At 41.8% G+C, this 23,915-nt stretch overlaps 1 protein-coding gene and 1 long non-coding RNA gene across 4 annotated transcripts in view; both read right to left on the bottom strand.

The window, feature by feature from the left end:
* The window catches only part of LOC125465223 (disabled homolog 2-interacting protein-like), a 669,026-nt gene extending 666,538 nt beyond the window's left edge, over positions 1 to 2,488 (bottom strand). For both annotated transcript variants that reach the window (XM_048558459.2, XM_048558457.2), the window contains exon 1: positions 2,176 to 2,488. In XM_048558459.2, the coding sequence (XP_048414416.1) occupies positions 2,176 to 2,251 (76 nt within the window). In that variant the 5' untranslated portion in view covers positions 2,252 to 2,488. The remainder of the gene's footprint in view (positions 1 to 2,175) is intronic.
* Positions 2,489 to 6,923: 4,435 nt separating this feature from the next.
* The window catches only part of LOC125465495 (uncharacterized), a 74,560-nt gene continuing 57,568 nt past the window's right edge, over positions 6,924 to 23,915 (bottom strand). For both annotated transcript variants that reach the window (XR_009442768.1, XR_007250262.2), the window contains one exon: positions 6,924 to 7,582. This is a non-coding gene — a long non-coding RNA (uncharacterized LOC125465495). The remainder of the gene's footprint in view (positions 7,583 to 23,915) is intronic.

A 23,915-nucleotide genomic window follows, 5' to 3' on the forward strand; every position in this document is an offset into this window, starting at 1 on the left:
AAAAATTAAGCTAAAAATCTACATCTCCCGTCGTAGCTTCTCATTAATTTCATAAGCTTTGATAATGGAAGTAAGTTTAATAGGAGATACTGTATGAAAAGTGTTTTGAAATTCCAAGCTGACAACAACTACTGGGATACCCTCATCAACTAAACTAGTAATGCGAACAAATTAGCAAAAGTCATCTTTCTTTTCCAAAGGCGAAGATGTCTCAGCTGATTCCATCTCAATCAAGGGATAATATAATGCATCACTTACAATCCCTTTGAGCCTCTTCTTATTCATAAAACAGGATTAAGGTTGTTAAACTGAGCGACAGCTGTAGTTCATCTGAGTCACAACTTTCCATCGAGTCCCACTCCAGAGCTTGAATAAAGTGTCTTACTAACACTTCAGTTTAGTGCAGAAGAACAGGTGCAATGTCTGCAGCGCCATGTTCAAATGAGACATTCAATTAAGACTCCATCTGCCTGTTTGTTAATGTAGAATATCTCATGGCACTATTCACAGAAGAGCAGTTATTCTACCTAATAATTACCTGTTATTCAGCATCATGAGTGAAATTACCATAAGACATACCTTCATATTTAAGCACTTCCTGCATACAAATTGGCTGTTGTTTCCCACATTACTTATAAATGGTATTTCGGTATTACACTTAAGGTATTTCAGTGCCTGTAAAAGCTTTTTGGCAGTTCTGAGGAGCACTATTAAAAAAAGCAAGTTATTTTACACTAACCCTGACTCTCCATCATACATCCTATGCTAACAAATGAATAATATCAATTTATGCAAGGTACTACAAGTGTGACAGACACCACAGAAGTGTACTGTAGCAAGGCCCTTTAGGGCCAAAAAGAGAATATTTACAAACAGTAAAACTCAAAATTGGACAATATTCATAACTGATTAAGAATATGGTACACTGCAAGACAGAACTGCATATTTACAAAACAAGCAATACATACAGCAAGAACTTTACCAAGCCTCTATTTTATACTACTAAGCTATCATGCAGTCCGCTGGTAGCTAATTTTAGTACTTTGTTCAGTTGACCAAGATTCTTAATGCTTTTACAGAAACTGATGTGTTGATGATTGGCAAACATGAAATGTGCTAGCTAAAGCTGAAAATTAAAATGTTATTCAAACACCTAAATGCATGATAACATGTTCCTTGGCAGCAAGTACATCATGTGTTAAAATGATTTTGCACAATATCCAAAACAGGACAAGGAAACAGTATACTGCTAAACACTACTGCTTACACCTGATCACTGTCTCATGTACAAGTGTTTTTCATAACATAGCCTACACGTACCATAATCAGTCTATACATGTCCTTCAAAGTCAATGCATACCTTCAGTGGCCAACATGCAAGCTTAACACGACACCCACAACTCAACTGCACCACCTACGCATGCTCTGCACATTTTCCACATCTTGAAAAGCTGCCCGAAACCTGCACTTCTCTTCCAATAGGTTTATCTAACCAGTACATGCAAAGATTAGCGCACATTCTTCAGCCAGTTTGAATAATGGCACGTCCCGTGATGGGCGTGCTGTGCCCGCGCTTTGACTCGTGTCAAATTCGAGATGTTCTACTCAATTTTTTTTCGCCTCAATGCACCCCATTCTGTTTAGGTCCACAACATTTCAGCTGACAATTTATAGTCTACCACCAAGTTGGCACTTGCATCTGCGATAGCGGCATGCACACACCCTCATTCACATTTGGTGTTCGCACTTTTCCCACCACACGTGTATCCATCCTACACCCAACAAGAACACGCTCCGGGGAGGGAGGTAAATCGCTCATGCCCTGGGAACTGTTCCAGGGACTAAAGCAAGGTCACAGCTTGACTAAATAACAAAATAAAATCATGTTTTAATATTAAAAAAACAAAAATAGCGTTCCCATACGCTTCTACACCTTGCCGATTTCCGAAGATAGAGAAATTAATCGCCAAACCAACATGCTGAGACTAGACAACTTCACGTTCGTCATGTTTTATCATATTTTGAGTGGAGGGTGGGAAAGTCCAGGCGACAGATTGCACCTGTCGTCCACACATCTGCAGGGGCAGAAACTTTGCGCTTTGGAGAATTCCCACGGCGGTACATTCATAATAATCCTCCCCAGCACAATCCTCATTATTCTCCGCCAAGACTCACCGTAAACTCGGAGCCAACCCTGGTACAAACTAGCAGCAAAGTAAAGGAGCGAGTCCCCCTCGATGATCGCCTCCATGGAACCAAAGTCAGTGCCGAATGGCCGCCTCACATCACCATGACTTCGACTAACGGTCGTCTCTCGTTCCACACCCAAACACCAACAGAAAAGGTTCGACGTCCTACTTCAATTCCTTTTTGTCTTCTTCTCGTCCAACCAGTCAGGCGAATAATGACAACTTTTAAATAATTTCCCCACAATCTTCGGTCAAAGTCAGCGCCTTTTATTCATTCCGAATTAAACCACCTGCCTCCGTGCCTCTGGAGGCGGGAGCATCTCCGCCTCCCGCCTCCTTCTCTCAATCTGACTGAAGGTTGCGAGGCGATTGACGAGTGGATAACCCATTCACAAGCAGGGAGTAATTTGATAGGCGGTCTGGCAGCCCAATCATATACCGTAATCTCTCTGATTGATAAACATATTAACCATTCACAAATGCGTTTTTAGGTTGAGTTTCAAGCCGGACAACCAATCAGCTGTTTCGGGGGTGTATCCGCTATGTCAAGAGGCGAGAAGACTTTTGCAACTTTGACAATACAGCAATGTGTGTGTGGATTCATTTGACATTGCTGCAGGTTAAATGTCATTTTAATATCTCTCAGGAAACGACTGCAGGCTGCAGCCAGGCGTGATTCTGAAGCACAAACAAAATGCTAAAACTGTTGGAAATATGAAGGAAGAAACGAATTGCTATGATTTTATTGTTTCATAGGATGGGGACTTCAATGGCTGGGCTAGCATTTTGTCAATCCCTAATTGCCTTGCAGAAGGTGATGGTGAACTAGCCTCCTTAAACTGCTGCAGCCCTTGGGATAGTGAGACACCACGGTTCTATTAGAAAGAGATTTTGACCCATCAACGGTGGGAAACGGTAATATACGTCCAAATCATGATGGTGAGTAGCTTAGTGTAATCTTGCAGACAATAGTGTTCCCAAACATATGCTGTTCTTTTCTTTCGAGGTAATGGAGGTTGCAGGTTTGAAAGCTACTGTCAAAGGAAAGTTGATGAAATACTGTAGTGCATCTTGTAGATTGCAAAAAAAAACTGCTGCCCCTATGTGCGCCTGATGGAAGTACTTTATGTCGAAGGTATTTGATGTGTTGCCAATCAAGCAGGCCACTTTGTCCTGAGTGATGTCAAGGTTCTTGAGAGTTGTTGAAATTGCAAACACCCAAGCAAATGGACAGTATTGCCTGACTTGTGATCGGTTGGAGATGGGCAGGCATTTGGGAGAGGGTGAGTTATTCCCTGCAAAATTCCCAGCCTCTGACTGGCTCTTGTAGCCACAGTATTAATATAATTGACCCTGTTCAGTTTCTGCTCAATGAGAACCACGAGAAATTTAATTTAAAAATTAATAATACCATTCAGCAATGGTAATGCCAATGAACATCAAGGGATTGTTGTTAGATTCTCTTTTGTAGAGATTAACATTGCCTGGTGCATATGTGGTGCAAATGTACATCTTTTGTTATACTAGGTGCAATTCCAAAAAATGGGAAGCTTCTCCTTGGTGCACATTGATTTTTTTTTTGCTAGGACTCCTTGATGCCAAACTCAATCAAATGCTTCCCTGATGTGAAAAGCAGTTACTCTCACCTCACCGCTGGCATTTAACTCTTTCCACCTTTGGACGTAGGCTGTACTGAAGTCAGGAGAGTAAATGGCAGAACCCTTAGAAGCATTGATATACAGAGGAGTCTTGGGGTCCAGGTACATAGCTCCCAGGTCAGCACGGAAGGTGGACTGAAGGGCCTGTTCCTGTACTATACAATTCTTTGTACAAGTAGCTAAACCCAAACTGAGTATCAGTGAGCAGGCTAACTCCTCTGCAAGTGGCACTGGGTAATGGCCCCTTCCATCATTTCGATGATGATGGAGCGGAGATTGACAAGGTGCTAATTGGTTGAGGAAGGGTCACTGGACCCGAAACGTTAACTCTGTTTTGTCCTCCACAGATGCTGTTAGAACTGCTGAGCTTTTCCAGCAACTTTGTTTTTGTTGCTAATTGGTTGAGTTGGATTTGCCCTTTTTGTGTACAGGCCATGTATGGGAAATTTTACACATTGTTTGTTGGATGTCAGTGTTGTAGGTTAAATTGGAACAGCCAAGTCTTCATATTATTATCAATATTCATCTGATCAGGCAATTTCTACACAGAAACAGTCAATGAATAGGTTTTAAGTCAGTGTAAGTGAGTTATGATGGGGACCAATGTAGCACAGCAGGCAAGACTGGAGAATAGCTTTGCAAACTGATGTCAATCATGAAATGCGATGTCAATGTATTTTTATCACAACACAAAGTGTGTCAAATTGAGCCCACGGTTTGTAATTCAGCAGCTGAGAATATATACTCAAGGACTTGAGAAAATCAGGTATTCTTCCATCGCTTAGGATTATTCCAATAGTATATTCACTTAGATCACATCTAATCTGTAACTTCTTTTGAATTACTCATCTTAGTTTCATATCCCTATTTAAAATACATCACAGGTTTAAAATTATCAATGAACAAGTTGTAGGAAGAGGCTTTCCAAAAACACATACTACATGTCAATTTGAGTAAAATGTATAGAATCAAAAGTGATGTCAATCTAATAACTAGTATGCTTCACAAGCCCAAGCCTCATACTGATTTTACAGCTAATTTTAATATTATGATTGATTGAATGGCTTATTTATTGTCACATGTACCAAAACACAGTGAATAGCTTTCTTTACAAGCAATACAGAAGGATCATAGTAAGCAAAGGATGTACAGATCAAAAAGACTTCGACAGAAGTTACATTGCACAGGCCATGTGCTCGGCGAGATCAACATTGGCACGTTTTGAGGCCAGAGAGTCTATTCATCAGTCTAATAAGAGCTAGCAAGAAACTGTTCCTGAACCTGATTGTGCATGCATTCAGGCTTCTGTATCTTCTGCCTGATGAAAGAGGTTGTTGGAGATCATTACTGGGGTGTGGTGGGTCTTTGATGATGTTGGCAGCCTCTCCGGAGCAGCAAGTTGCATAATTGAAGTCCACGCATGGAAAGAGATAACAAGGTGTAGGGCTGGATGAACACAGCAGGCCAAGTAGCATCAGAGGAGCAGGAAGGCTGACGTTTCAGGCCTAGACTCTTCTTCAGAAAATGACCCTTCTGAAGAAGGGTCTAGGCCCGAAACATCAGCCTTCCTGCTCCTCTGATGCTGCTTGGCCTGCTGTGTTCATCCAGCACCTTGTTATCTCAGATTCTCCAGCATCTGCAGTTTCTACTATCTCTCCACACATGGAAAGTTGGCTTCAATGATGGTCTGGGCTGTGCACACTATCATCTGTAGCTTCTTATGATCCTGGGCAGAATAGTCACCATATCAGGCTATTATGCACCTGGACAGTATGCTTTCAATGGTACATCTGTAGAATTTGGTGAGGGACCTTGTGGATATGCCAAATTTCCTGAGCTGCCTGAAGAAGAGGCATTGCTGTGCCTTCTTGAATGTTACATTTATGTAGCGATTCCAGGACAGGTTGTTGGTTATCATTACTCTGAGGAATTGATGCTGTTCATCCTCTCAACCTCAGTTCTGCTGATATAGAGGGGCTGTGTTCTCTCTTTCTGAAGTCAATGATCAGTGCTTTAGTTTTGCTGATGTTGAGAAAGATTGTTTTCACTGCACCACATCACTATCTCCTTCTGTTGTTAGACTTGTCGTTGTTAGATATCCGTCCCACTACAGTGGTGTCATCAGCGAACTTGTAAATGGCGTTTATTTGGAATTTGGCAACACTGTCATAGATGTAAAGGGAGTACAGAAGAGGGCTAAGGACACATCCTTGGGGTGGGTCCAATAATGAATGTTATTGCTGAGGAGGTCCAGTTACCTGTCATCACTGATTGTAGCCTATGGGTCAGAAAACTGAAAATCCAGTTGCAGAGGGCAGAGCAGAGTCCAAGATCACAGAGTTTTGAGATCAGTTTGGAGGGAATAATGGTGTTGAAGGCAGAGCTGTAGACAATGAGCAAGAGTCTGACGTACGTGTCTTTGCTGTGTCGACATTCCAGGGATGAGTGCAGAGCTAGGAATATGGCATCTTCTGTGGACCTGTTATGTCGGTAGGCAAACAGTAGGGGATCGAGGCAGGTTGGGAGACTGAGGTTGATGTGGGCCATGACCAGCCTCTCAAAGCATTTAATGATTATTGAGGTCAGAGCCACTGGGCAGTAGTCATTAAGGCATGTTGCATGTGCTTCCTTAGTTATGGAGCTGATGGTGGCTTCCTTAAAGCAGGTGGAGACTTTAGCTTGGAGAAGGGAGTGGTTAAAGATGTCAGTGAATGCCTCCGTCAGTTACTCTACATAAGATCGGAGTGCTCAGCCAGAGACACAGTCCAGGCTCAACACTCTCCTTGGGTTGACTCCTAGGAAGAACGATCTGACATCTGAACTGGTAACAGAGGGAACAGGTATGTTTGGGGCTATTACAGTTGGCGTGACCGCAGTGCTTGAATTCTGCTTGAACCGAGCATAGAAAGCATTGAGCACGTTAGGAAGGGATGTGTCTTTGTCCACTATCTAGCACTGCTTCATTTTAAACATTCTGTGTCAGTGCATTCTGCATGTACACTAACTATGAAATATAATTTTATATTTTTAATATGTTAAAATGAATGGAGATTCATATGTTGATCCTTGTGTAGCAATCTCATTTAGTTGAGGTTATAAATATTTAATTTTAAAAATGCACCATTTTCATATCATAAACCTATATATGCTATTCCCTAGAACAAACTGTTGTGAATGATATTAAGGAAGTAACTATGTCTCAAGGGTGTCTGCCAAAGCACATGAATAGAATACCTTTTATTCTTTATTGGCACGTGTACTCCATTGTAAAAGTATAGTGAAAAGCTTTTGCAATGTCTGCCTCTTATGGCGCCAGCTTGGGTACAAGTATCTAGGTACAAGTCTTGGATACAAATGAGCAATAAAAAGTAGTTGCATTACTTCATGAAGTTTACAACATAAGTTAGAAATAAGACATTGTTGAAGGATTGACATTACAAACTGGTAAAAAATCATATAAACATTACATTGTAGCAGCTCAGCACAGGGCCGCCGCATGTGGTCTGACTGCCCGTGTCAGACCCCAGTCCAGAAGCTGTCCCCACTCTGCTCCAAACCTCCAGTCCGCTCCATACCAGCATTCAACTGCTCCAAGGTAAGTTCCAGGACTGCGTTCCCAGCACTGGTCTCCACCTGGGACTTGCTTTCCTTGTGCTGTTCCAGGGCTGTTTCCCCACCCACTGCTCCGGGACGCGCTGTCTGTGCCTGCTGCTGCTCCAGGATTCACCTCCGGTGCTAAAAGCAGAGAAAAAGAAAAAGGAAAAGAGAAAAGAGAGAAAAAAATGAAAAAAAAGAAAGGAGCATCTTAATCTGCTGCTTTCTTGCCGACGGACAACTAAAGGCTTACTTAGTGGGTCTGAAATCACATGTAGGGCAAATCAGGTAAGGATGGCAGACTTCCTTCCCTAAAGTACACTAATGAACCAGACTGTTTTTTAATTTTTCCTGACAATCAATTCATGGTCATCATTAGACTATTAATTCTAGATTTTTGTTGACTTCAAAGTCCACCACCTGCCGTGGCAGGATTTGAACCCAGGTCTCCAGAACACGAGCTGAGTTTCTGTATTAATAGTCTAGTGATAATATCACAGCTATTGCTTCCTTGTTACTCCAACTGTTTTGGTGAAAGACCCAATGTATTGAAATTATTTCCTTTCACTTACAGTCAGCCATCTATTACGCTACATTATTTAATCCTGGTGTTGTGCACTACGAACAGGATTTCAATGTATTTAACATAATGAAATTATTATTAAGATTTATTTGTAGTCCTATCCCTCAAAATTGTTGTGTTGTAACTGTGTTTGATACTAGCACAGGTATAACAAGCTACCGAAAGTGTAGTTCCAACTAAATGGACGTAATGTTGAATGAGGAACTATTCTGGATTTTATTCTATAAAGTTAAACTTCCAAATAGATTTCATTGCATTAGTAGAATTTTTTTAAAAATCTGGCAATGAACAATTAGTAGTTATTAACATTATTGCACTTGGGGGAAAAATCAGCATACTTCTATCTTAATTTAATTTCAATCAAATTCAGTTTAAAGCAAAACTGTACACTGCTGGAACAAAATCTGTTGTGTTAACATAAACAGACCCCTTAAGTATCAGTTACAAGAGTTACAAAAATATAACTGTAATTACTTGATTAGGTCTACTCAGTTTTGCCACTTTGTCAAAAATTATTAATTTTAGTTTTCTTGGTATTAATGAAAACCAGGAAATTGCATAAAAAATTCAGGTTTGTCAATAATAAGAATGTTGAAGTGTCTTCACTGTGCTGCTATTCATACAGTGGAACTGTAGAGCTGAACCTTATGATCTTTTGGCTAAGTCTAAGTTGCATCAGTGATAATGGGAACTGCAGATGCTGGAGAATCCAAGATAATAAAATGTGAGGCTGGATGAACACAGCAGGCCCAGCAGCATCTCAGGACCACAAAAGCTGACGTTTCGGGCCTAGACCCTTCATCAGAAAGGGGGAGGGGGTGAGGGTTCTGGAATAAATAGGGAGAGAGGGGGAGGCGGACCGAAGATGGAGAGAAAAGAAGATGGGTGGAGAGAGTATAGGTGGTGAGGTAGGGAGGGGATAGGTCAGTCCAGGGAAGACGGACAGGTCAAGGAGGTGGGATGAGGTTAGTAGGTAGATGGGGGTGCGGCTTGGGATGGGAGGAAGGGATGGGTGAGAGGAAGAACAGGTTAGGGAGGCAGAGACAGGTTGGACTGGTTTTGGGATGCAGTGGGTGGAGGGGAAGAGCTGGGCTGGTTGTGTGGTGCAGTGGGGGGAGGGGACGAACTGGGCTGGTTTAGGGATGCAGTTGGGGAAGGGGAGATTTTGAAACTGGTGAAGTCCACATCGATACCATTAGGCTGCAGGGTTCCCAGGCGGAATATGAGTTGCTGTTCCTGCAACCTTCGGGTGGCATCATTGTGGCACCGCAAGAGGCCCATGATGGACATGTCATCTAAAGAATGGGGGGGGGAGTTGAAATGGTTTGCGACTGGGAGGTGCCGTTGTTTGTTGCGAACTGAGCAGAGGTGTTCTGCAAAGCAGTCTCCAAGCCTCCGCTTGGTTTCCCCAATGTAGAGGAAGCCACACCGGGTACAGTGGATGCAGTATACCACATTGGCAGATGTGCAGGTGAACCTCTGCTTAATATGGAAAGTCATCTTGGGGCCTGGGATAGGGGTGAGGGAGGAGGTGTGGGGGCAAGTGTAGCATTTCCTGCGGTTGCAGGGGAAGGTGCCGGGTGTGGTGGGGTTGGAGGGCAGTGTGGAGCGAACAAGGGAGTCACGGAGAGAGTGGTCTCTCTGGAAAGCAGAAAAAGGTGGGGATGGAAAAATGTCTTGAGTGGTGGGGTCGGATTGTAGATGGCGGAAGTGTCGGAGGATGATGCGTTGTATCCGGAGGTTGGTGGGGTGGTTTGTGAGAACGAGGGGGATCCTCTTTGGGCGGTTGTGGCGGGGGCGGGGTGTGAGGGATGTGTTGTGGGAAATGCGGGAGACACAGTCAAGGACGTTCTCGCCCACTGTGGGGGGAAAGTTGCGGTCCTTGAAGAACGTGGACATCTGGGATGTGCGGGAGTGGAATGCCTCATCGTGGGAGCAGATGCGGCGGAGGCGGAGGAATTGGGAATAGGGGATGGAATTTTTGCAGGAGGGTGGGTGGGAGGAGCTGTATTCTAGGTAGCTGTGGGAGTCGGTGGGCTTGAAATGGACATCAGTTACAAGCTGGTTGCCTGAGATGGAGACTGAGGGGCCCAGGAAGGTGAGGGATGTGCTGGAGATGGCCCAGGTGAACTGAAGGTTGGGGTGGAAGGTGTTGGTGAAGTGGATGAACTGTTCGAGCTCCTCTGGGGAGCAAGAGGCAGCGCCGATACAGTCATCAATGTAACGGAAGAAGAGGTGGGGTTTGGGGCCTGTGTAGGTGCGGAAGAGGGACTGTTCCACATAACCTACAAAGAGCCAGGCATAGCTGGGGCCCACGCAGGTGCCCATGGCCACCCCCTTTGTAGGAAGTGGGAGGAATCGAAAGAGAAGTTGTTGAGGGTGAGGACAAGTTCGGCGAGGCGGATGAGGGTGTTGGTGGAGGGGGACTGGTCGGGCCTGCGGGACAGGAAGAAGCAGAGGGCCTTGAGGCCATCTGCATGCGGAATACAGTTGTATAGGGACTGGACGTCCATGGTGAAAATGAGGTGTTGGGGGCCAGGGAATTGGAAGTTCTGGAGGAGGTGGAGGGCGTGGGTGGTGTCATAGATGTAGGTAGGGAGTTCCTGGACCAAAGGGGAGAAAATGGAGTCCAGATAGGTGGAGATGAGTTCGGTGGGGCAGGAACAGGCTGAGACAATGGGTTGACCAGGGCAGGCAGGTTAGTGGATTTTGGGAAGGAGATAGAAACAGGCCGTGCAGTGTTGGGGAACAGTGAGGTTGGAGGCTGTGGGTGGGAGGTCCCCTGAGGTGATGAGGTCATGAATGGTGTTGGAGATGATGGTTTGGTGCTCGGGGTGGGGTCATGATCGAGGGGGCGGTAGGAGGAGGTGTCGGAGAGTTGGCGTTTGGCCTCGGCGATGTAGAGGTCAGTGCACCATACTACCACTGCGCCACCCTTGTCTGCGGGTTTGATGGTGAGGTTGGGGTTGGAGCGGAGGGCTGCCCGTTCTGCGGGAGAGAGGTTGGAGTGGGTGAGAGGGGTGGAGAGGTTATTCCAGAACCCTCACCCCATCTCCGTCTCTGATGAAGGGTCTAGGCCCAAAATGTCAGCATTTGTGCTTCTGAGATGCTGCTGGGCCTGCTGTGTTCATCCAGCCTCACATTTTGTTATCTGAGTTGCATCAGGTTTCTTTGGAGGGATCATTTATTCTGAAGCCTAACAGGTTTTCTTGTCATAATTAACAACCCCACCTCAATACCTACCTACTCCATGCATGTGGTGTTCCTTGTGTCTGATCCTAGCCTTCCTGCCACATGCCATTCATAGAACAGCTTACCACTCAGTGGATATCCTAGAATTCACCAGAATCCCTTCAGTCCATGCCATCTTGAAAACACCATTGTATACTTGGACAAACACTATCAGTCTGGAGCTTCTCAGCACAATTCCTGACATTTACCCAGACATGGCAGACAGGAAGAAATCGTGACCCCATATTGTGGGCAAGGACCTGTAAGTCCTGCTGGACAGGACTGTGCAGACATGGGATTTCCTCTTCCTCCAGGACCAACAAAGGAGGCAAGGCACCAGAACATGCCAGCCCTGTCTGAGTTTGCTGGCCACATTTAAAAATCTCAGTTCTTGTGAGCAATGTCCAACACTGAGTGAAGAAGGTCAATAATCATCGCCACTCCATCAGTATAATTGTCACTACCTACACTCTGAAACCTCACAATCGTTCTATCTCTGCACCTAACTCTCATCAAGGCACATGCTTTATCATTCCGACTAACGCAGGCGGCATCTGTCACATTTGTTCACAGCCAACCCGACCTCCAATACCATAATCCTTCACACTCTCTGTTTTGCACAATCATTCATCCATGGAGTCATATGGAAACAGACCCTTCAATTCAACCAGTCCATGCCAAACATAATCCCAAACTAAACTAATCCCAACTGCTCGCTCCTGGCCCATATCCCTTCAGAAACTTCTTCACCTGCATCAAAAGAATCAGCTGTGCTACCCATTTTCTTCTCCCTTAATACCTACTTTTCTCATTCCAGCAGGAAAGCAGACACCAATAGGGCAGAAAAACTCAAGATGAGTGCATGGCTACCTGATACTCAGCTCCTCACATTTTACGTGGAGAGCAGTCTGATTTTGACCACCCACAGCGCCTGATATTAGAGGCTGCCTTCGACTCACTGAAGATGGATAAATCACCCAGACCAGATGGGCTACACCCCAGAGTTCTGACAAAGACGGCTGACGAGATTATGGAGGCATTAGTAGTAACCTTTCAGCAATACTGGAGTCAGGGAGTGACCAGAGGCTTGGAGAGCGGCTATTTTAATACCCCTAGTTAAGAAGGTGGGGGTGTGGTGGCAGAAAACATGAAACTACAACCCAGTTAGCCTGACCTTGGTCATTGGTGAGATTTTAGAGTCCATTTATTAAGGATGAGATTGCAGTGTACTAGGAAGTGAATGGTAAAATTGAGCAAGTCAGCAAGGCTTCTTCAAGAGGAGATCATCCCTAACAATCTATTAGAATTCTTTGAGGTGGCAAGTTGGAAGGAGGAGAGCCAATGGACATGATCTAATTGGATTACCAGAAGGTCTCTGACAAGGTGCCACATGGGAGACTGTTAAGGTAAGAGCCCATGATGGTTCAAGGCAAGATCCTGGCATAGATGATTGACTGACAGGCAGAAGGCGGAGAGGAGGGATAAAGGTGTCTTTTTCAAAATGACAGCCAATTACTAATAGAATTCTGCAGGGATCAGTGTTGGGACCATAACTATTCACATTATACATTAACAATCTCTTAAGGTTAACACGTACTTTCAGTTGGCACTTAGGAAGACAATGTTAGCATTCATTTCAAGAAGGCTAGAATCCAACAGCAGAGAAATACTGCTGAGGGTGTATAAGGCTCTGGTCAGACCACATTTGAAATACTGCGAGCAGTTTTCACGCCTGTAATCAAGGAAGGATATGCTGGCATCACAGGATACCAGAGGAGGTTCATAAGAATGATTCTGGGTACAAAGGGCTTGTCATATGAGAAGTGGTGGAGGATTCTGGGCTTGTACGAATGGATTTAAGGAGGGGGTTGGTGGGGATCTGATTGAAACTTTTGCAATACTGAGAGGGCTTAATAGAGTGTGTGTGGAAAATATGTTTCCAATAGTAGAAGAGACTAGGACCTGAGGGCACAGACTCAGAGTGAAGGGATGATCCTTTAGAACTGAGATGAGGAAGAATTTCTTCAGTAGGTAGGTAATCTATGGAACCCGTTGCCATAGAAGGCATGGAGGCCATGTCATTGAGTGTATTTAAGACAGAGATAGATAGATTCTTGATTAGGAAGAGGATCAAGGGTTATAGGAGAAGGCAGGAGAATAGGGTTGAGTAAATATAACAGCCATGATTGAATAGTAGAGCTGACTAATGGGCCGAATTCCCTAATAATGGTCTACTGTGCCAGGACCCCCTGGCTGTCTCTCTCTTGACTTGACTGACAACCATGACAAATTCTCTGTCTTTGTTTCTGCACTAAAGGCCAGACAAAACATAAGTATTATGAGTCTGGTAACTCGGGCTGAAGAAGCCAAGTGTAAAAAGGCATTGCAAGGTGGGGATGTTGTGAGCATCCAGGCAGGAATCTAGAATAACTGAGTTCTATGACAGTGAGTGAAGCGTCTGATGATGCAGCCTGGTCCAGTCCATGCCCTGGGTGCATGTTACTAAGCGCACAGTGTCCTTGCAGCAGCATTACTATGAATGGTGCCAGTGGAGCTTTGAAGTGCAGAAACATCCTGTAAGTGATCAGAGATGTGCCATTGAAGGTTCTTAGAGGCAGGCATATATTGGATACCAAAGTTTGTGGATATGGGGTATGTGTGGCCAGTGCCCTATGTTATGGATCAGACCAAAGCCCTCAAGACATTTCAAGGAGACAGCATAGACACAAGATGTAAGGGTAAGCAATTGTGTTCCAGATGTGATTCAACTGGTCAAACTGCTAGGCTTTAAGCAAACACAAACTTTATTATTACATCACAATTAAAATATAAACACAAAAAAATTGGCAAAACTTTAACTCCACTGAATACTTAACAAAATAATATATTATTTAACTCCTACTCACCGACTGTTCCTATATAGCCAGCATCCCAAAAACCCTTGGCAAAGGCATAATCAGCAAAACAGATTTCTCTCACTTGCTATCTACCCTAGTCCAGGAGAAGGAACACTAATAGAATGAATCTAGCAGCTGAGAGGGAACTCAATGTTTTGCAGCAGCAGAGAGAGAGCTGTATCCACCAGCTTCAACTCCAAAAATCCCAGCTTCAACAACTGAAAACAAAAAATGAAACCCTGAGTCCCTGTGAGCCTGATTTTACCCACTCATGTGTCTTTTATCTAATTTATTTAAAAACCCAAAGCTATTTACTCTGCTTTCCATGGAACAGTTACTTTGGCACCAGGTTTCAATGCCCTAATCCGAGAGAAACAGAATGGAACAAGTCAATGTTAAAGGCTCATCTCATTACACTCTGGCGCAGGACCTGAGATGTTGGTGCCAATGTCAAACATGCAGATCCTTTCAAGAACACAAAGCTGAATTCTCCACATACTGATTTTCACATTGAGTCTTCTCAAAATCTTGTTTGTTTTGAATATTTGGTAAGATAGGAAGCTGCACATTAATAAGACAAATTGGGCCATTAAAAAGGCATTTAATAAGCAATAATCCTCCTTAATTTTAGCAACTCGCTACTGCCTAGCAAAGAAATTGTCACACTGTTTGTCATAAACATAAAAGATGCATTCCAACTTTGAAATAGGCATTACTGGACTTCTTGTTTGATTCTGCCACAAATTTCACCTTAGTTCACGTCACTAAGACTCCTATAAGATTCTGTACATGGTTTCTAAATTCCAGCATGACCCAATGGATTAGCCAACAGTCAGGAAATTGTACTTAATGTGCATACCTCAAGCATTTTTCTGAAAAAACTGCAAACAAGAGTATTATTGGTTTGCGAACTACTGTGTAAATAACAAGTACTGATGACCTAAGTGGACAAGCTGACAGGGAGAAGTCAGCTGACTCAGGCACTATGCAGGAAGTGAATTAACATGAATGGCTAATCTTAGAATCATGCTGGGCTAATGACTGTAACTACCGATTGATTCAGCTCCATCGCCACACTGATGGGCTCCATGGTGACTCCAGCTTTCATGATTCAGGATGTCATTAGTGCATGCTTCAGCAGAAACAGACGGGGGAAACTTTTTTTTTAAATGTAACCTTCACTTGGATGGCATGCAATCCTTCTATTATCTCTCTAATTCCTCAGTTTCCTAGGCTATCACAGAAGGAAAACAGGCAGACATCTGTTCACAGGCCTCTGTTAATGTTGCTCTTGAGGAGTGGGCTAACAATGCAATGCTGTTCAACAAAGATTGATTTTCACAAGCAATTGTGGGAAAATCATTGGGTTCTATTTAGTGCCTTTCGACAGCAACATGGATGAAATTGGTAACAGACTGTTCTACGATTAAATACACTTGATGTGTTTTTAAACTATAAAGCAACAAATTATATTTATATAGTACTTCTGATATGAAGGAATGTTCCAAATCACATTACAAGTAAGGCACAAGGAAAATGGATTACACTATACAGTCAAAATGACAGGGATAACCAAAAACTACGGAAAATTGTGTGCACAGCACAGACCATCATGGAAGCCAACCTTCCATCCACAGACTCAATTTATACCTGTCATTGCTGCAGAAAGGCTACTAACATCATCAAAGGCTCATCCCACCCCAGTAATGCTCTCTTACAACCTCTTCCATCAGGCAAAAGATACAGAAGCTTGAACACATGCATCAACATGTTCATGAACAGCTTCTTCCCTGCCATTTTTAGACTGATGAATGGACTCTCTAACTATAAATAATGTTAATCTTGATGACAAATAATGTTAATCTTGTTAATGTGCAGTGTAACCTGTATGCCTCACTCTGCCCAAGTTTTGTTCACCATATGATCTGTATGTCCTTGCTTACTACAATCTGTCTGTGCTAATTGCAAACAAAGCTTTTCACTGTACGTATGTACACGTGGCATTAAGTCAAATCTATCAATCACTTGCCAAAGAAATTTGATTTGAGAAGGCTTTATCATTTAAATATTGAATAAAGAAGAACAGGAAGTTTTGAGAAAGAGATCCAAAGTGTAGAGTAGAAGCAACTTAATGCTGTGCTGCTGATTGTAAGCTAAAAGAAATTTAAGCAGCAAAGCACTAGTGAGAGGAATGCAGCATTCAAGGGTAAAGGAAATTGAAGAGATGCATTGTGGTGAAGACAAACAGTTTAAATTTAATTTAACGGGTAATGAGATGCCAATATATCAATTGGGATGAGAATGCAAATCATGCTACGTGGACTATGTATCACAAAGTTTTGGAGAATCTGTTTTTGATGGGCATGCTGACAGTATAAGTATTAATACAGCAGTAAACAGTAGTGATGATGGGCAGCTTTAGAAAGAAGAAAACTCTAGGTACACTCAGCAGGTTGGACAACATCTGTAACATTAAAACAGACTTAGCAGTTGAATGACATTTCTTCAAAAATCTCCACACTTGTGTGCGTTATGCATTTCTTTTGTTTGTATTTCAGATTTCTAGCATTCACAGCATTTTGCTTTTATATCAGTGATGGATACATGAGGTTTATAAGTTCAACTGCTGGTCAAACAGGACACTAAGGCTGTATGTGGTCTTGCCAGACGACACAATGAAGTACAAACATACAAACAAGGAACAAGAGTAGGCCTCTCGATCCTTTGGCCCTGGTCTGCCATTGAATAAGATGCTGGCTGATCTGATTTTAACTTCAACCCTACATTCTGGCGTATGCCTAAGTCAATAGCAAAGGAATAGATCTTGTAATAGAAACCAGTTAAAATGACTTGCCTGCCAAACATTAAGCTTGTGGTGGTTGTAGCTCATCTCAGCACAAGCCATCTGGCAGCGTAGTTCAAGAATAATAAGATATAGTTGGTGACATCAATGTTTCAAAGCTAGCATAATGCCTGTAAATTATGTCAGTGAGATGTGATATTTCACTGATAAGATAGGTGTTAGAAGAAACAATCAAAGATTCTTGAAAATTTGAAGATTATAATTGCAACCATGCAATGGCGATCCATAAAGCTGGAACATAGATGAAAGATTGTGGAGGAGGATTCGGTCATTCACATTAAATGAAAATTAAATATCAAAAAGGATAAAAATTCAGGTTCTCAGGTTTTTCTTTTACTATAAACAGTGTGGTTTTGGAATTGGAAGAAGAATGAAAACCAAAATAAAGGACTTGAAACAGGAAGATTTGGAGCTGTGGTAGAAATGCAATGATACATGAACAAAAAGAGTTGGGATGCAATTGGACAGCATGAATGGGACACGGCTGGATATTTTGAGCATGAGCAATGATGCAAGCTTTCCAACTGGAAGATTTTGTATTCCATCCCTGAATTGTTCTTTTAGTCAATTTCAGCTGCATTGCCAGTCAAGATTTTTGCACATCCCTCTGTTAGGAAGATTGTTTTGAAAGGCAGGATTTCTATTTCACTTTTTAAGCTATTTTTCAATGAAGTAAATAACTGGAAAATAAAAATGAATATTTTTGTATTCTTAGTGTTTTTACTATGAAATTGATTGACAGTTATTAGTAGTACAGGCATGCTTAGATTGCAGAAAGAGAAACCCGTTTGGAATCTAGAGGCAATGGATCCCTTTTATTTATTTGTTTGACGTACACTGTTTTTGACTAAATAAGAAAATATTGTGTGGGTAGCTTAAAAGGCTGATGTGTCAGGCTCACCCTAATTATAATGTAACTTATGACTTTTCTGTCAATCATCCTGCATATATATACCATATAAAATATGAATAAGCACAAGGAATGTGAATAATGCCATCACCTTAAATCACTTATTCATAAGGATGATTGTACTAAACTTATCACATGCTTGCATAAGGTGGGCTATAGTCAAAACAAGTGAAGATGGATTGATGCTTGCTCTCTAATTGCTGCTGTTTCTAAGGAGAACTTCATGTGATCTTCAAAACATATTGCAGAACTCCAGCCTGATGTATCATATTTTTTTAAAAAGGAAGGACTGTATAGTAGTAATGAGAAATATGTAGACTTTAAAATTTATAAAGTACGATAAAAAAATTCCCAATAGCTCATGAAACTACAAAATATATATTTTCTCTCCATTCCTCCTTTTTGGATCCATGGTCACTTGCTCTCGGTTATGTACTAATACTGACCTGAATTAAGCTGTTAGAAGTTAAAAGTACCTTTCAGGATTCTTCCACTGACTGGTTGAATAAAATCAGACATTGCTCAAAAAAGCTGTACAGCATCACAGCTGATGTAATGATTAAATTTTGATAGCCAATTAATTATCCATAATTTTGTACATGAAATGCAATGATACATGAACAAAAAGAGTTGGGATGCAATTAGATAGCATGAATGGGACAAGGCTGGATATTCTGAGCATGAGCAATGATACATTACTTTACACAGAAATTATTTTTACAGTTTTTGCAAACTTAAATTTTGGCGTTGATTCTAGAATTGCATTGTATTATCATCTTCTGTGTGAGCACACACCCAGATGATCTGAATCAATCATTAGATATATGAATGAAAGAGCAGACTTTGTCACTAATCTGATTGTTGATTTAAACCATTTGCTAACATGTTTAGAGATAATAGAAACTGCCTACACTGGATAACAAGTCTGAGATAACAAGGAGTGGAGCTGGATGAACACAGCACGCCAGGCAGCATCAGGAACGCTGATGTTTCGGGTCTGGACCCTTCTTCAGAAATCAGAAAACAAGGGTTCAGACCCGAAACTCTCCTGCTCCTCTGATGCTGCCTGTGTTCATCCAGCTCCACACCTTGTTATCTGCTAACACGTTTATACTGGTACCTTGTTTATCTGACAGGAGAACATTATCCAGGAACAAGTACGCTAAAGATGGACTGTTGATTTTCCTTCATTGGAACTTGAATAACAATTGATTTACCCTACATGATATAAAAAAGGGACTGGATTCTGCAGAAGCTATGGGGCCTGACAACATTTTAATAAATCCTCCAGCCAAGCTCTTCCAATACAATCCTATGCCACTGCAACAATATTTAGTCACACATGTCAAACTTAATTAAATATTGGAGATTTTTCACTTAGACAACTGCATTAGTTTGTCATCAAGGCTCTCAAACATTATAATATTGCTTATGCTGCAGAGTACATTTTAGGATCCTCAGCTGACTAGCACCAAAGTTGTTAATTTTTAATTAGATTGCAGGACGTGAGTGTCACTGACTTCTCTAGTTGCCCTTGGGAAGGTAGTGATGAGCTGCCTCCTTAACCTGCTGTGGAGGTACTGGTGTTGAACTGGGATGGACAAAGTCAGAAGTCACACAGCAGGTTATAGTCCATCAGGTTTATTTGAAATCACAAGCTTTCAGAGTGCAGTTCCTTCATCAGGGGCTGTTTGGGAAGGAATAAGACCATAAGACCTAGGAGTGGAAGTAAGGCCATTTGGCCCATCAAGTCCACTCCGTCATTTAAATCATGGCTGATGGGCATTTCAACTCCACTTCCCTGCACTCTCTCTGTAGCCCTAGAATTTGAGTAACAGTGAAGGAATAGTGATATACTTGCAAATCAGGATGGAGAATGGTTTGGAGGGGAACTTGTAGGTGGTGAAGTTCTTATGTATCTGCTGCCCTTTTCCTTCTAGGAAATGGTATTGGGTTTAGAAGGAATTAAATCCATTGAACTAAATCCATCTATTTTCAGTTTAGTTTGATTGTTAAAATGTACATCATATTTTAATATGTCATACATACTAAACACATCACAATTGGTTAAATATTTAAAGATTTCAGATTTAAAGCTGAAAATTTTATAAGCGAATTTCAATATTTCCATAAACTTGTATTAATCATAGTAGTAATTTCAGTGATATGTGGGTTGATATCTAACTTTACCTTCGGATGGAAAGAATGTGGTTGTAAAATGAAAATTAGAGTCCAGCATTTGATGAATCATTCCTTGTCATTCCAGCCACCACTGTTTTGGTGGAGCCCCAAAATGGGATGTTCAGGTACCCAAAAGAAACAGGCCAATTGTCTAATTAATCTATCCAGAATGGAGAACATAGGAACAGGAGTAGGCTATTCAGTCCCTCAAACTATTCCACTATTCAATGAAATCATGGCTAATTCCATACACCTGCCTTTGGTCGATATATTTAAGTTAATCAAAGGATATTTCTCAGATTTAAACTAACAGCTGATTCTGCATCCACTGCCATTTGTGGAAGAGAGTTCCAAATGTCTACCACCCTCTGTACTTCCTTACATCTCTCCTGAATAGTCCAGCCCTAATTTTCAAGGTTCATGCCTTAGTTCTAGAATCCCCAAACAGTGGAAATAGTTTATGTAACCTGTCTTTTCCTGTTAATATCTTGAAGACTTTGATCAGATCACCTTTTAACCTTCTTTATTCTATAGAAAATAGGCCTAATTTGTGTAATCTCATAACTTAACCTCTGAAGCCAGGTATTGCTCTTGTAAACCTATATAGCGCTCTACCCAATGCCAATATATCCTCCCTTAGATATGGTGGCCGGATCTGCTCACAGTACTCCAAGTGGCAACTAGCCAGGGTTTGTGTCACTGCAGCATAACCTCTGTATCTTTGTACTCCAGTCTTTTAGATATAAAGACCAGCATTCCAACAGTTTTCCTGATTATCTTCTGCATATGTTCATGACATTTTAAATATCTGTGCACCTCAACTCTCAAGGGTCTTTGGACATCCACTGTATTCAACTTCATAGAAAGTATTCCAGTACATATTTTCCCATTCCAAAATGGATAACCTCACACTTGCTTCCATTGAACTCTAACAGCCACAGTTTTGCCCTTTCTTTTAGTTTGTCAACATCTGATTCTGCATTCACTGCCATTTGTGGAAGAGAGTTCTAAATGTGTTCCACCCTCTGTACTTGGACCAGCCGATAGATGTTATCTACCTGGACTTCAAGAAGGCCTTTGACAAGGTGCCGCACAGGAGGCTGCTGAGTAAGATAAGGGCCCACGGTGTTAGAGGCAAGGTGCTAGCATGGATAGAAGACTGGCTGTCTGGCAGGAAGCAGACAGTGGGGATAAAAGGGTCTTTCTCGGGATGGCGGCCGGTGATGACTGATGTTCCGCAAAGGTCAGTGTTGGGACCACAACTTTTCACTTTGTACATTATTCATCTAGATGAAGGAACTGAGTGCATTCTAGCTAAGTGTGCATATGATATAAAGATAGGTTGAGGTACAGGTAGTATTGAGGAGGTGGGGAGGCTGCAGAAGGATTTAGACAGGTTGGGAGATTGGGCAAAGAAGTGGCAGATGGAGTGGGCAAATGTAAGGTCATGCACTTTGGTCAGAAGAATAAAAGCATGTACTATTTTCTAAATGGGGAGAAAATTCAGAAGTCTGAAGTGCAAAGAGACTTGGGAGTTCTAGTCCAGGATTCTCTCAAGGTAAACTTGCAGGTTGAATCAGTTGTCAGGAAGGCAAAAGCAGTGTTGGCATTTATTTTGAGAGGACTTGAATATAAAAACAGGGACGTACTACTAAGGCTCTATAAGGCTCTGGTCAGCCACATTTGGAGTATTGTGTACAGTTTTGGGCCCCATATCTCAGAAAGGATATACTGGCCCTGGAGCAGGTTCAGAGGAGGCTCATGAGAATGGTCCCAGGAATGAAAAGCTTAACATATGAGGCACGTTTGAGGACTTTGGGACTATGCTCATTGGAGTTTAGAAGGATATGGGGGGATCTAATTGAAACTTACAGAATACTGAATAGCCTGGACAGAGTGGAGTTTGGGAAGATGCTTTCATTGATAGGAGAGACTTGGACCCGAGGGCACAGTCTTAGGATAAAGGGAAGACCTTTTAGAATAGAGATAAGGAGAAACTTCTTCAGCCAGAGAGTGGTGAATCTATGGCATTCACAGAAGACTGTGGAGGCCAGGTCATTGAGTACATTTAAGACTGAGATAGATAGGTTCTTGATTATCAAGGAGATCAAGGGTTACTGGGAGAAAGCGGGAGAGTGGGGTTGAGGAACTTAACAGTCATGATTGATTGTCTGGGTGACTCAATGGGCTGAATGGCCTAATTTCTGCTCCTAAGTCTTATGGTCTTATCCCTTTGTAATTTTATGCTATCATCTACACTGTCTATATTGGAGCCCAGCTTAATGTCATCAGCAAATTTGGATATATGACTTTCTATGCTGTTCTCCAAGTGGTTAATCAATAATATGAATAATAAAGGCCCTAACACAGACCGTTATGGGCTATCACTGGTCAGAGCCTGCCAATTTGAGTACTTATCCATTATCCCTACTTCCTGTCACCTGCCACTCAACCAATTACCCTCAATTCTGTGGGCCTCTATCTTAGTTGACAGTCTTTGCCACATGCTTTCAGAAAGTGCATAGAAACAACATCCATAGACATTCCCCTGTCCACTACCTTAGTCATCTCTTCAAGAATTCAATGAGGTTTGTCAGACATGAACTACCTGTTATGAATCTATACTGGCTCACCCTGATAAACTGAAAATTTTCAAGGTGTTCAGTTATTGGCTCCAGCAATTTCCCCACCACAGATGCCAGGCTAACTGGTCTGTAACTCCCTGGTTTTCATCTTTCATCTTTCTTAAAAAGTGGAGAAACATATCTAGGGAACTCTGAAATATTATAGTTAGAGCGTACACAATGTGCTCCCCTATTTCCTTTAACACCTTTAAATAGAAACTATTAGGTCCTGGGGATTTGTCACTTCTTAATCCAATTAATTTCTCTATTACCAATGTTTTTCTTAAATTCATTTATGAAGTCCCTGTTCCTAGTAGTGCACCAGTAGTCCTAGTATGTCACAAGATTTCAAAACAATTTTCAAGTACCAATGGACAGAACATGCAAGTTTCAGATTCCCCCAGACTGATTCATAAAATTAAGCCACCAAACAAGCAGCTTCTTAAAATACTGCTGCAGACTGTTCCAAACGCCTTGTGAATTATATGCAAATACAATTTTGTGCCCCCAGGAGAAGCACTACTACGAAAAATTACCCCCATTATCAGGCTCTCCTCAGGAATGCCTTTTATTTCTATGACCAGCTGGGCTTCACGGAGGATTTGCATATTTCTGATTATCAAGTTGGTTGCCAGCACTCGTTTATATTTCCATCGAGAACTGAATACGAAAGCAGGTTTAGGTCTCTGAATCTCTCCATCAGACATGAGGCAAATTGGCTGCACTTGCTTCCTGTGTGATAGGAGTGGTCACACAAAACCTTTACTGTGGTCTTCAATTTAAAACACTGGTCAGTTAGAGTGGAATAATGAAGTTATCAAAAAAAACATACTTTATTTTCAATAGATTGTAGAAACATTAATAATCATATTTCCCTTTCAAATTGTTCATTGAAATTCATTAAAAGTGGCCTGTGGGAGTATAGCAGCAAACTATTAATTACATTCCAATCATATTTCTAAGAAAGCAAGAATTGTTCCTAATATTAATGTGATCCAAAATGTAATTATACAAAGTCTTTCTCATGTAAAATTGAATATAGTTCAATATCTTAATAATTCTAAAATCCTTTAATACTAAATAAATCTAACATTAAAATGTTGATACTTAATAGCAACTTCTTGTGAAAATCCCCTGTAAGTATGAACGAAAGGTCATTTTTTTCTATTTATTCGTGTATGTGGA

This window comes from Stegostoma tigrinum, chromosome 29 (assembly GCF_030684315.1).
Source record: "Stegostoma tigrinum isolate sSteTig4 chromosome 29, sSteTig4.hap1, whole genome shotgun sequence".
In the NCBI taxonomy this organism is placed as follows: Eukaryota; Metazoa; Chordata; class Chondrichthyes; order Orectolobiformes; family Stegostomatidae; genus Stegostoma; species Stegostoma tigrinum.